Source organism: Carlito syrichta, unplaced genomic scaffold (assembly GCF_000164805.1).
Source record: "Carlito syrichta isolate Samal-C Ts95f unplaced genomic scaffold, Tarsius_syrichta-2.0.1 Scaffold305824, whole genome shotgun sequence".
NCBI lineage: Eukaryota > Metazoa > Chordata > Mammalia > Primates > Tarsiidae > Carlito > Carlito syrichta.
Window position 1 is genome coordinate 40431 of NW_007249920.1, and position 13154 is coordinate 53584.

The following is a 13154-nucleotide window of genomic DNA, read 5'->3' on the forward strand; positions in this document are numbered from 1 at the left end:
CTCAATGTGCAGACCATGTCTGTGGACTCACCAACTACAACCTCTGCTCCACCTGGCTCAGGATCTTTTTTTCTCCCTGTCAGGGGAGGAGCTTGTCCTGGCACTCCTATTGGCCCGTAGATTCACCTCCCCTTCGCCAGGACCCAGGATCCAGGAAAATGCCTGTGTTTCTTGCCAGAACCTTCCAACCACCTATCACGGTAAGAATGGTGCCTGTCCTGCTGTCCTTGCCCCTCCTTCTGGGTCCTGCCATCCCCCAGGACACCCAAGCTGGTGAGTAAGGAACGGAGGGGATGGGTACTGTGGAAGATGGAAAGGAAGGTGGAGAATGGGACAGACTGGCTGGGAGAAGGGCCCTGATGCAGCTGGGATTCCCGGCTGTACAGTGGGAGTGGGTGTCGAAGGTTGGCAACTCACTCTGCTCTCGTACTTCCAGGAGCATTCAGGGAGCCTCTGACTCATGCTAAACAAGACTTTCAAGAATCTGAATCTAATAACTCATAGTTAACAGGTGAAACAAAAGACCCAGAGAGGCAAGGTGACCTGCCTGGGATCAGTCGGACAGCCAGTATAGTACAGGAACTACACACTGGAGCTGCTTCTGCTCTTGTTCCTCCCCGCTTCCAATGGCTGGATATACCGGCTGCCACTGAGAGAAAGTGAGAACACCCCTAGGGGGCTAGTGGGAAGGCAGGTTAACTGGACTGACGGTCTTAGAAGGACACTTGTGTTCTTACCCCTAGTCATACCTGCTGTAGAGGATCTGAAAGGTGAGTGGCCAGGAGAGAAGACATTGGAAGCTCGGGAAGAGCCAGAGTCAATTCTAAAACAGGGGAAGAAGTCTGTTTAGGGCATAAGAATGCACAGGATGAATACATATAAGCTAATAATTTCTCAATTGAGCAAGTTTAAAATTCATGACATTTACAAATGGTCAGAGTAGCTGTTATGTGTTTTCAAAATAGAAATTACATTTAGAATGTTGATCATATTGTGCACCAAAATATGAAGTATTCTGGGTTCTCCAGAGAAACAGTACTAATAGAATGAATATATATATATATATATATATATATATATATATATATACACACACATATATATGTATCCTTTTTTATGTGTATGTATACTATCTACATCCTTTTTTATACAAGGATGTATTCTCTCTACACACACTTATAAAAAGGGATAAATTTTTATATGTGCTGTACGTAAAAGAGAAGAGATTTTGTGGGTTGGCAACTCCTAAATCTGCAGGGCATACCAGAGGGTGGGGGTCCTGGCAAGAGTTGGTGCTGTAGTCTTGAATCTGAGGGCAGTCTGGAGGCAGAATTATTTTTTCTCTGGAGGGACATAAGCCTTTTTCTGGACACCTTCAGCTGATTGGATGAGGTCCACCCAGGGAAGGGTAATCTGCCTTATTCAAGGTCTAATGATTTACATGTTAATCAAACTTAGAAAATCACGAGCAACAATAATTTCAGTAAACTTTATCTGCAACTTTATAAAAGCATGGATAAAAAGAATAATTTTAATACTTGAACTAGGACCATCGATGCTATTAACACCCATAAATTAAACATGGAACTACTTATGGAAATATTCTCTCTCTTCCAGCTCCTATCTTGTACCAAAACACAAATTATAATCTTGGGAATTCTGATGTCCAGGCTAATCTGAACCTGTGCTTATCTATTCTGGGTCAATTCTTGAGTTTTCTAGTAAATTCTCCAACCTACCCTTTCTAACTTTATGTATTTGTCAGATTAAACTAGAAATGTTTATTTCTCCCTGAAGTTCAGTGCAGATTAGATAACTTTCCTCTGCTCCAGGGGGTGACACAAGGATCAGTCTGTTTGCCTCTTGGGACTCTTCTGTTTCATCTCTTGGCCTCCACAGTCATGGTCTCAAGGGAAGCGAGACAAAGTGAGAAGGCCACCTCATATGGCCTTGGACCAGAAGAAAGACATCACTTCCACTCACATTCCTTTTTTTGGTCAGTACTCTGTCTGTGGTCCCCATATATCCACAAGGAGGCTGATAAATATTATTTTCTTATATGTGCTGAGCAGAGGAAACAGCATAGTGAAGAAAAATCTCTGAAGTATGCGTGAACCCCATCCCTCATCATCTTTTCTCTTTGTCAGGTCCTTACTCTCTGACCTTCCTCTACACTGGGCTGTCCGGGCCCAGTAAGGTCTTCCCCAAGTTCCAGGCCAATGCTTTCCTCAATGACCAGGCCTTCTTCCACTATGACAGTGGAGATAGAAAGGCTGAGCCCTTGGGACCATGGACACAAATGGAAGGGATAGAGGATTGGGAGAAGGAGAGCCAACTTCAGAAGGCCAGGCAGGACATCTTCCTGGAGACCCTGCATGACATCATGAACTATTACAATGACAGTGACGGTCAGTGAACAACAGGCTGCTGGGGTGGAGGGTCTTGCTCAAGAAGCAACCCCACGAGTGTGAGTGGAAAGGGGTCAGCAGGATGGAGACAGTCCATATCCCGAAGGAACAAGAGGGCAAAGTGGAAACACACAGATATCTCCACATTCCCCCCACCCCACAGCACAGCTGCTTCCTCCTTCCCTCTCACTTCTCCCATGCTCACTCCCAGGCCTCAGCTCACCTAGGAAGTGATGCGGGAATCACTTCTTATCCAGGCACCTCTGACTTCTCAGCTCTGCACCCCCACCTGCCTGAGGCTGACCCCCCCGAGAGGGTGTTGATTCACTCCTGTCCTGGGAGGTTGGTGGAGAGTGAGCCATCCTTGGAGTCATCAGACCTGGGTTCACACAGTGCCTCTGCCAGTCACTAGCTGTTGACAGTCAGCATGCTCCTTCGTTATGTGGTCTAAATCCACAAAAATTGGAGCATTGAGACTTACCTCCAAGAAATTCGGTAAAACTTAGATATGTCTATTCCATGAAGGATAAAATGGTCAGTCTTGGTCTTCTCTGTAGCCCTATTAACTAAGACAGGTTGAAGACAATAGCATTTGCTCAGTTGAAATTTGTGGAATAAACTGAGAAAAAGCACCTAGCATAAACCACAGCCCATGCTGGGAGCTCAGTAGGTGTTGGGTTCAAAACCACGACTGTTTGAGTTACACAGAACCCTAGGGATCCTTTCACCCTTGAGGAGCAGACATGGGAAGGGTCACTCCACATGTGGTGTGAGCAGCTGGTGGCAGAGTCCACACAGAGACTGGTTCCTGTGTCCCCTGCCCAGCCTCTTTCTCCTAAGCCACACTATCCCTCTGCCTAGGAGGTTAGTATCTTGTGAGTTGTTGCTAATAAGAAGAAGTTGTAGTTTTAGAGATTTGGAATAAAGATATCAGCCACTGGACAAGAAGGAAGGAAGTGATCAAATCTGATTTACTCAAGTGATGATGTAAACTTCACCTAGAACTGAGAGAAAAGGAGGGATTCCCATTATCTACATGAAATCATAAATAATTTCTATTAAATATGAAAATGCACTTTAATGTGAGAGGGTCCTAAGCATTTACCATAAATTCAAACAAATAAAAAGAGCTGTCACAGAAGAGAGAAATCTGTTCATTGTCTATATCTCTCTTAAGTTCTCTGGTTGGCCTCATTCTTGGCTGACCCGAAACACCAAACCCAACAGAGTTTGCCCCCTCTGTCTCTTGTAAGTTTAGATAGTAACCCCTTTGTCATGACAAAGGGTAAGTATTCTTAGATTGCAGACACCTTTCTTCCCATGAGGTTGCAAAGTGTGTAGGAGTAAGAGCTGTTCAGACGGGATTGGCCCCAGGCTGACTGGCTCTCTGTGGGCTTGGGGGAGGCTTCAGGGTCTCACACCTTTCAGGGAAGGTTCGGTTGTGAGCTCCAGGATAACAGAAGCAGTGGAGCATTCTGGAAGTATGCCTATGATGGAAAGGACTTCATTGAATTCAACAAAGAAATCCCAGCCTGGATCCCCATGGACCCCGCAGCCCACAACACCAAACGGAAGTGGGAGGCAGAAGCAGTCTATGTGCAGCGGGCCAAGGCCTACCTGGAGGTGGAGTGCCCTCAGATGCTGCAGAGGTACCTGAGCTACAGCAGGAAGCCCCTGGACTGGCAAGGTATGCACTACTTCCTCCCGCCCAGCACTGAGCTGAGAAAGACCAAGATGATCTCAGACTAGGAGCTCTGGGAACATCTCAGACTGCCCCCCTTCATTCCTGGGAGTCCCTGAGACCCTTAGCTTTAACCTCCTAGGATCAACCTTCCCTGGGAAGACACGATACCAGGTCCTAAAAGGTGATGCCTGAGAAAAGCCACTGATTCAATGGTGAGCTTCCCACAAAATGATAGATTAGGTAGCTGGGGAAGTTAGGGTGAAGAGAAGAGAAGTTAGGGTGACATTGCCCATAAGAGGCAGCACTGGAATGGAAATTCTATATTTCCGGGATTCCAAATCCCACAGTCATTTCTCTCTATGATGACTCCTCCTTTCTTGGTTGTGGAGAGAAGGCAGATGTATACAATGTCTTCCCTGGGAGGACAGAAACGAGGCAGAATGAGTGGAATTGCTGTCCACAAGCAGAGACTTTGGTATGAGCAGTCATGACAAAGAATTTTGTGCAGTGGAGCAGAGAAGAGTTGACTGGACAGAGCCACAGGCAGAACTGAGGGCTGGGTTGAGATGGGGGAAGGGGAGGAACTGGGAAGCCACTGAGATGTGGGAAAACGGAGGGAAGTATGTGGGACGCTCACAACTTGTTGCCGTCAGAAGACGGTCTGTGGTGGGTTGTTGAGGGGTCAGGAGAAGAGCTGCCAGCATTCCTCGATCCGACAGGGAAGGCTCGGGGGAAACCTCAGCCTACCCTCCTCTTGGAGAAGCTCTCCTAGGGGAGGCAGGGAAAGAGCTTAGAGCCCTGCTGATCACTGACATCTAGAAGGCGGGAAAAGACAAGGACCGAGAGAAGTCAAACCCAAGCCCTCAGGGTCACTCTCTACTTCTCTGCAGATCCTCCGTCTGTGTCTGTCACCAGCTACAAGGCCCCGGGAGGAGACAGGACACTCAAGTGCCTGGCCTATGACTTCTACCCCCGAGGAATCCATCTGTACTTGACTCGGGCCGACAAAGTGCAAGACCCTCAGTCGGCAAGAGAAGTCCTTCCCAGTGGAAACGGCACTTACCTGTCGTGGGTGGTCATGAAAGTTCCCCCTGGAGACAGAGCTGCCTACACCTGCCACGCAGAGCACGGTGCTCTGGATCAGCCCCTCACGGTGCCCTGGGATGAGAGGCAGGAGACGAGGGTTTGAAGCAACCTGAGGTCTCAGCCCCAGGAGTTGCCCTTTCTGCCTGACTCGAGGGAGCTGAATTCTAGAAATCATTCTCAATGTTATCACAAGGCCCTAAGGGCAGTGCATGGGGACAGGCGGGGTGGATTGGAAGACAGAAGACTGAAATGCCAGACCCCAGGATGAATTGTCCACAAATCACCTGACCTCAAAACCCCCTCATTGCCTAATCTGTAGAATCGAATAAGCAATCATCTTCTTGCCTAGCACAATAGAAAAACGTATTTTTAACTGTGAAATGCTGGTAAAAATGTGGCTTTCTCATTCATCCTGCTTCCAAGCATCGGATTCATTTGAAATCCTTGGTTTCCTTGGGAAGCCATGTTTCCCGGGCTCCTTGACCTGGGCATTCCCAAGCAAGACCTGAACCCTTGTCCGCTGGATATGGTTCAGGTGTCCATTGCTGATGCCCACAGATGTGGTCATGGCCTCTCCGGCCGTGAAGACCTAAAACTCTCAAACTCTTTAACATAGATCCAAGCCTCTTCTGTGCCTCAATTTCCCCAGCACTCCCTTGCTCCCTGGAGGATACTGTCTTCCACTCCAGCTGCTTCACAATACTCATACATGTTGGTCTAGACACACATAACCAGATCTTTTTTGAAAAACCCCATCTCTTCATGGCATCACTCAAGGAAGCAGAACTGATCCCGGGGTTCTTAGACTCTCTCCAGATCCCCTGAGTATGTTTGCTCAACTGAGTCGCCAACGTTCGCACTCAGGTTTCAACCCCAAACGACAGAACAGAGCTCTCACACCTGACTTTTTATACAGCCTCGTTGCCTGTGACTGTGCTTTTCCTTTTTTGCAACGTGACCATTTGTTACATCCTGTCCTCAGCTTCTCACTCAGCATTAATCCAAAATGAGTCCTCCAAGTTGAATTCCTGAAGGATATCCTTCCCAGCCTTCAGATTTCTGAGTCAATCGTCTTAACTTTTTGCAAAGTTAATATGAAGACTCCCACTCACCCCCCCCCCAGAGTGTTGGGCCCAATTTGGAAAGCAAAGCTGATAAATTACTTCTTTAGTCTACATGAAATCCACATTCCCATCTTCTGGGGTAAAAAGACCAGTCTGAACAGCAGACAGCCCCAAAAATCGAAAGAAAAGAAAAATAATCAAGAGGGAAAAATATAGCAACTGTTATTTCAAAATGCAATGACACCTTGAACAAATAAAAGGTAAAGGATGAACATTTCAGCTCAGCGAGGAAATAAAAAATGCACATGAGCAGACCAGGGCTCAGGAAGATTGGAATGTGAGACTTTGCCTCATCTTTGACGGAAGAGAGGGATAGGGTGGAGGAGAGGGAGAAAACTTCAGAAGACCCAAGTCCTGGCCTAGTGTGGGGAGCAGGAGAGGGACATAGAGTCACTCTGACACTCGGAGAAAACTTTCCGAAGGGACTGAGATTTCAGAGGAGACGTGAGGGCCTAAGACAGCTGGCTGAGAACAGGTCAAAAGACGGTCCCTAACTAGATGGGCACGAGCCGGCTGAGAAGGGTGGTCACAAAGGCCTGACAAGGAAGGTGACCTGGGATTTGGGCTAGAGCACGGGCATCATGGGGCATCACTAGAGATGATACAGGGATCCAGAGTGGGCCCTTCCATGATCACTTCATGCCTCTCCAGTAGAGCGCCATGGACAGGTTCCCCTGCAGGCAGGACCAACTGCAAATGCCATCTGAGGAGGTCATGCTCTGGTCTCTTTTAATAACTCCTTAGTCCCCTAGACTATTGTCTATTTCTGGAGAACTCCTCTGGGGATACATCACCAGGTGGATGGAAGGACGAACAGCACTAAGTTAGACAGGAGATGCCAGCGGTATAGGACAAACACCTGTCCCGTTCAGGCTTTCTTCAATTTGGCCGAGTTCTGCTTTTTCAACCTTCTTTTTCACTAGAACTTGTTCCAGTCAAGAAGTTTTAACGGGTCATCAGACATACTTGGAACGTTCTTTCTAAAGCCTTTGTTCATATGTTTGTTGATTTATCCATTAATTTTGGGCTGATTATCTACTATATTCTTGATGCTCTTATACCTAAGCGCTAGAGACCAAGTAGAACAAGGTAGGTATAATCTCTTCCTGCACAGGTTTCCCTAATTCTGCTGATTGAAACAACATCCATTTTCAAATACCAACTTTCACGATTACAGTGAAGATGTTGTGGCCCTCTACCCTAAGGAGGTCAATTTCTGAGAGTTATCATCAATCAGCAAGGAGCTTGGGTTGTAGAGATTTGGAATAAACATATTAACCACTGGAGAAGAGGGAAGAAGTGATCAAGTTGGTTTTACTCAAGTGATGACATGAGCTCCAGCTAGGTCTGAGAGAAGAAAAAAGAGTTCCATAATCTATATGAAACTATAAATAATTTTTATAGAATTTGGACGTGCAGTTGAGGATAGTTTTGACAATTCCTAAGCAACCACCATACAGTCACACAGATAAGGTTTACTAGATGGGACGCTACAGAAAGTCTAGGAACCTGGCCATAGTCTATAGTCTATGTCTCTCTTAAGTTCCATGGCTGGGAGGAGCATCTCTCAGGCAGGCCTGAAGTGCCAAACCAAACAATTTGCCCCCTCTGTCTACATGTAGTAACCTCTTTGCCAAGATAAAGGAGTTGCATATTTAGATTACAAAAACATCTCTTCCTGTTGAGTGACAAAGTGTGTAGAACTAATGGGGCTGGCGTTGGGCTGACTGGTTCCCAGTGGAGTCAGGGGAGGCTTCAGTGTCTCACAGCTTTCAGGTATGGTTCAGTTGTGAGATTCTGAACAGCAGAAGCAGTGGAGCATCCTGAATGTATCTATGATGGAGAGGACTTCACTGAATTCAAGAAAAATATCCCAACCTGGGTCCACTTGGACTCAGAAGCCCAGAACGCCAAGCAGAAGTGGAAGGCAGAAACGGTCTACGTGCAGTGGGCCAAGGTCTACCCGGAGGAAAGCGCCCTCAGAGCTGCAGAGGTGCCTGGGTGGCAACAGGAATCTCCTAGACTGGCAAGGTCTGCACTGCTTGCTGCTTCCCGGTACTGAGCTGAGAAAGACCAAGATGATCTCAGACTTGAAGCTCAGGGAACATCTCAGGCTCAAGTTTCACCTCCCAGGGTGGATGCCTTCCTGGGAAGACATGATTTGGGGTCCAAAATGAATACCTATCACAGTTTGAGGCAGGATGGTCCAGGAAAGACTCAGGTTCAGCAGAAGGCTTCACTAAATCATCGTCACTTAACAGACAAATAAACTGGGATTCAAAGCAGTTAGGACCACTTTGTTCATAAGATGAAGAGCTGAGACACTGCAGTTGACAGGATGAAATAGACAACAGCAACAATAAATCTCTAATAATTCCTAATTATTAAAACTTAAAAACAAAAAATTAGATTTTGTAACCTATTTACCAAAACCACATAAATCTGATTTTTTGCTTTTTTTTTTTTTTTTTGAGTTGGGAGTCTCATTCTGTTACCCAGGCTGGAAAGCAGTAGCATGATCATGGCTCACTGCAGACTTGACCTCCTGGGATCAGGCATTCCTTCCACTTCAGCCTCCCGGGTAGCTGGGATATAGATGTATGCAACCACGCCTAGTTAATTTTTTGATATTTTGTAGATATTGGTCTTGCTATGTTGCCCTAACTGGTCTCCAACTCCTGGGCTCAAGCGATCCTCTGGCCTCAGCCTCTCAAAGTGCTGGAATTACAAGTGTGAGTCACTACGCCTGACCCTCAAAACCATATCAATCTAGTAAAAAAGTTGTAATTCAGACATTCCTCCCAATTCTGTCTGATTGAGTCTGATGGTCAGTGTTGCCAAGAGCTTCACTGGTGAAGGGACACAAACCGGGAATTGTGTTGGGAAGGGCTTTGGGAGGGGTTGTAGGTGAGCAGGATGTGGAACAGGGACAGGATTTTTGTTGGTCAATGCGTACATATTTCATAAGGGCAGGGAAAGTGTCCATCCCGTTCCTTTCTCTGTCCCTAGTGCTTATCCCAGTGCTTGGCAGACAGAAGACACTCAATGAAATGGATCCAGGGATAAATGAGCAAAGACAACGAGAGAGCACCAGACATACTTGAGAGTTGTTGAGTTATTGAGGCCAATCTGGTGGAAGCAGAGTTCATGAAGACAGTTGAGGGTGGGGTAAGTGGGAGTGATAAATACAAAAACGAGGTGGAAACAGATTCTGGAGAGCTCTAGCCCAATGGATGTGTCCAATGCCATCCGAAGCATGGGAACATTGTGAATGTGTTCTTTCCCTCACAGCCTGTGTTTTAGGCTGCCCTATTGCTCTAGGTCACCAGTTCTCAATCTTTTTGTGCCATCTGGTCCAGTGCCAATTAGTTTGAGATAAATTTTAGTGCATATAATAAGACTCATAGGTTACAGGGAACGCCTGCTATATGGAAACCAGGTCTTTGCACGCACTTTTGGGAACTGATGGGCTCTTTGCAGAAGAGTCTCCCAAGTACAGAGTGACATGCTATTTTGAAATGGCCGAGGAATTAACAAAGGAGGAGATAATTTTTGGCAATGAGATTCTTCAGGGTGGGGCCTCCTCAAATTGCATGTGCAGTGGGGTCTTGCCTGCAGGAGAATCTGTGTGTGGTGCTTTGTTGGAGAAGCAGGAGATGACCATGGAAGGACCCACATGAAGTTCTTTGAACCCCTTTAGAGCTCCTTGTGTGTCCAGTCGCTGCCCATGGCCCAGCCGCACTTCCAGGTCAACTCCCTTGTCAGGTTCTTATGACTCTACCCTCTGAGCTGTCTTACATCTACCTGGTTAGGAACAGACTTTTGACCTCTTCTTAGGTCTTAGGTCTTCAAATCTCCTCCGAAATCTCGGTCCCTCCAGGAAGTTTTCCCTTGGTGTCTGAGTGTCTCTGTACCCCTCCCACTCTCCCCTGTACCTGGTCAGTGGGTCTTCTGAAATTTCTTCCCCTCCCCCCTCCATCCCACCCCTCTCACCTGTCCCAGATGGGGCCAGATTTTGGCCTGTTAATGTGGATCTTTGGTTTCCTTTCCTCCTTTCTAAAATGTTTATTGTTAATCTTTTATGTGAAGTTGTCATGATTTTTTTGAAATATTAATTGCTATATTTTTCCCTTGTGACTATTTTATTTTCCTTCCCTGGCAAAGGTTACTGTTTAGATAGGGCTTTTTGATCCAGAAGGGGTATGCTGAGTTCGTGTAGACTACATAAGTAATTTCTCAGCTTTGATTTTCAAATTTGAGCGAAAGCATCAAAAAATTATAGCCTTCAAATTTAGGTTTTCAAGAACTATCAATAACACAGTTGGCAGAGAATTCTGAAGGCTGGGAATGATAATTTCCTTCAGGAACTCAGCTTGAAGTACTGATTTTGGCGTAATCCAGAGCTGGAGGCTGAGTATAGGAGGTCAAGGAAGTTACTGTCCTCAGAGAAAAGAAAAACACAATAACGGGCATGTGAGGTTTAAGCAAAAGGTCAAGCAAAAAGTGTGAGAGCTCTGCTCTGTTTCGTGCAGTTGAAACCCGTGTGTAGTGGTTGGTGACTCACTTGACTGAGCACACTCACAGGGATTTGGAGAGAGTCTGACAATCCCAGGGCCAATCCCTGCTTCCTTGAGTTGTGCCCTTGAGGGATGAAAGTTCTCACATAAGCTCTGGAGGTAGGGGCTGAGGCCAACGTGGTGTCGGAAATGCTGAGTAGCTGGAGTAGAGGACAGTGTCTCGCAGGGAATGAGGGAGTGCTGGGGCAAGTGAGGCCCAGAAGAGGCTGGGGTTTGTGATAAAGAGTTTACAGAGTCCCGAGCGGCTCCCTTCCCCTCCCCTTCTCCCCCAAACCGGGTCAGGACTTGAGTTTTCTAAGTTTTCCTCCCCCTTTTTCATTCCCAGGGTTGTTAGAGTTGAACCTAGATCTCACAATCCAATCTTTCTTCACCCTGGCTTCCTCATACTGCCATTTTTAAAATCTGAAATATTCAGCCTGTCATGTGCTATGATTTATTTGTTCAAAGCATTAAAAGTTGCTTTTGAAATGTCACTGCCTATTTCCTTCTGAGTTATTTAGGCTTTCTTCCCTGACTAAATTGAATAAATCTGTCAAAGATCATGCTTTCATACATTCCCCACGCAATACTGTGTAAGAAAAAAAAAAAACCAATATGAGAGAAAACTGAGGAGCATGGGGTTTATCCAGGCTAATTTCTCCCGGAAAGAGCTTGGAGTAAGGGCTGAGCCCCATCTGAGGCCCTCTCCCTTGCTCCCAGGAGTGTGCTAATGAGGTCTCTTCTCGTCTCCTTTCTTGTCTTGAACTGGGGGCTTTTGTGAATACTTTCAGTGGGGTAAGCAGGATTCTGAGGAATGTCAGGCCGAATCTCTTATCCCTCTTCTTTTCTTTCCGTGGGGTCATTCACCCTCTTGTCTCCTCTCCTTAAGGCTCCTAGGTCTTCCTCCACGCTGGTGCCTAGAACACAAGAAGAAGTGAACCCTTGGTCCAGGTGGCAGGAATTCCTCAGCGGTATCCCAGGGAAGTCCTCCAAGCAGGCCTCAGCCTGCTTCACTTGGATGCTCTCTGCTTCCTGCTTTTGCTTGGGGTCCAGGACTTCTGGGTCCCAGGGGACTCGGCGGGGCTTTCTTTGTTGAATCTGAGGAAGTCCTGTCCCTTGCAGGTGTACCTCCAGAACGCACCAAGTCACCACGTCAACCTTGGCACGTGAGGACGCACGCCTTCAGGGACTGCTTCTGTCTGGAAAGCTCAGCCAGGGACTTGGGCGCGCTGCCCCCTTCTACCCCCCCCGAGCGCGGCATGGAGCCTGGAGCCAGGGCGAGTGGACGCCAGCGGCCGCCATTCCACCTCCCTGGGGTGCTGTAGATGCCAGGCAACGCTCACAAGCCCGACCCACTCCAAACGCGCACCGAGGGTGTCCTGCCATCCTGAACTCATCCTGCATCTCTTGTCCTTGAGTCGTCAAGGATCGGTGTGTTGGTGCTATTCTGACGCAGTCCCGCGCCCCTCCGCGAAAGCCGTTTGCAAACCCCCGCCCCCACCCCTTTGGACAGCTGGTCGACCCGGGGTAAAAGCGGGGGGGGGGTTGAGGGATGGGGGAGGGTGCGGTTGGGAGAGGCAACGGGCCGCGGGCTTTGAGACCCCCTGCGTGCTTTTGCGGGCCGCGCCGAGAACGCCAAGTCCTGTCCCGTCTTTACCCAGGCCGTTTCTCACGGCGGCGTTTGCAGCGAGCAAGTTCAAGGGACGAGGCACTGGCCCCTTGGGGAAGAGAGCAAAGCCTCACCGTCCAGACACGAACCCGCGAGCTCAGTGTTCTTGGACGGAAGCTGCACAGCCCCCACCCGGGCCACTCAGAGTCACCGTCTGGGACGCGGGGGCCTCGGGGAAGTCTGGGCCAGGCTCTCCCGTCTTCTGCCGGCATCCGTGGAGCCGCGACGCGCTCACTTCCCACTCGCGAGGAGGGTTCAATTCCAGGCCCTGACAAGCCCCTGCCTCAGGGGACGGTGCGCCTTCGCGCGCCTGTCGGTTGCTGCGGGCGGCTGTGTGCGGAGCCCGGCAACCCACCCGTGATGGGGCGGAGGGCTAGGCTGGGACGGGCGGAGGCGACCCCTCCCACAAAAGTGCGGGCGCGCGCCGGTGCGCAGTTTCAGCAAACCCGGTCGGCCTCGGCTGAACCACCTGCCGGAGCCCCGGGGCCCACCCCGCGGCGCTGGGCCAGGGTCCCAGAGAAACGACAGAAAGGCGGCTGTTTCGGGACGCCAGATTATCGGCTGGACGGGGCCGGGACAGGTGGGACTCCAAGTCGGATTCGCCCCCGGGCCTGGCCCCCCCCCCCC

General features: G+C 48.5%; 1 protein-coding gene across 1 annotated transcript; it reads left to right on the top strand.

The window, feature by feature from the left end:
• Nucleotides 1–206: 206 nt before the first annotated feature.
• On the top strand, nt 207–5281 carry LOC103265051 (zinc-alpha-2-glycoprotein-like). The gene is made up of 4 exons (XM_008062756.1): nt 207–273; nt 2148–2408; nt 3820–4095; nt 4983–5281. The coding sequence occupies exons 1-4, from the start codon at nt 207–209 to the stop codon at nt 5279–5281; spliced, it is 903 nt and encodes a 300-aa protein (XP_008060947.1).
• The last annotated feature ends 7873 nt before the right edge of the window (nt 5282–13154 follow it).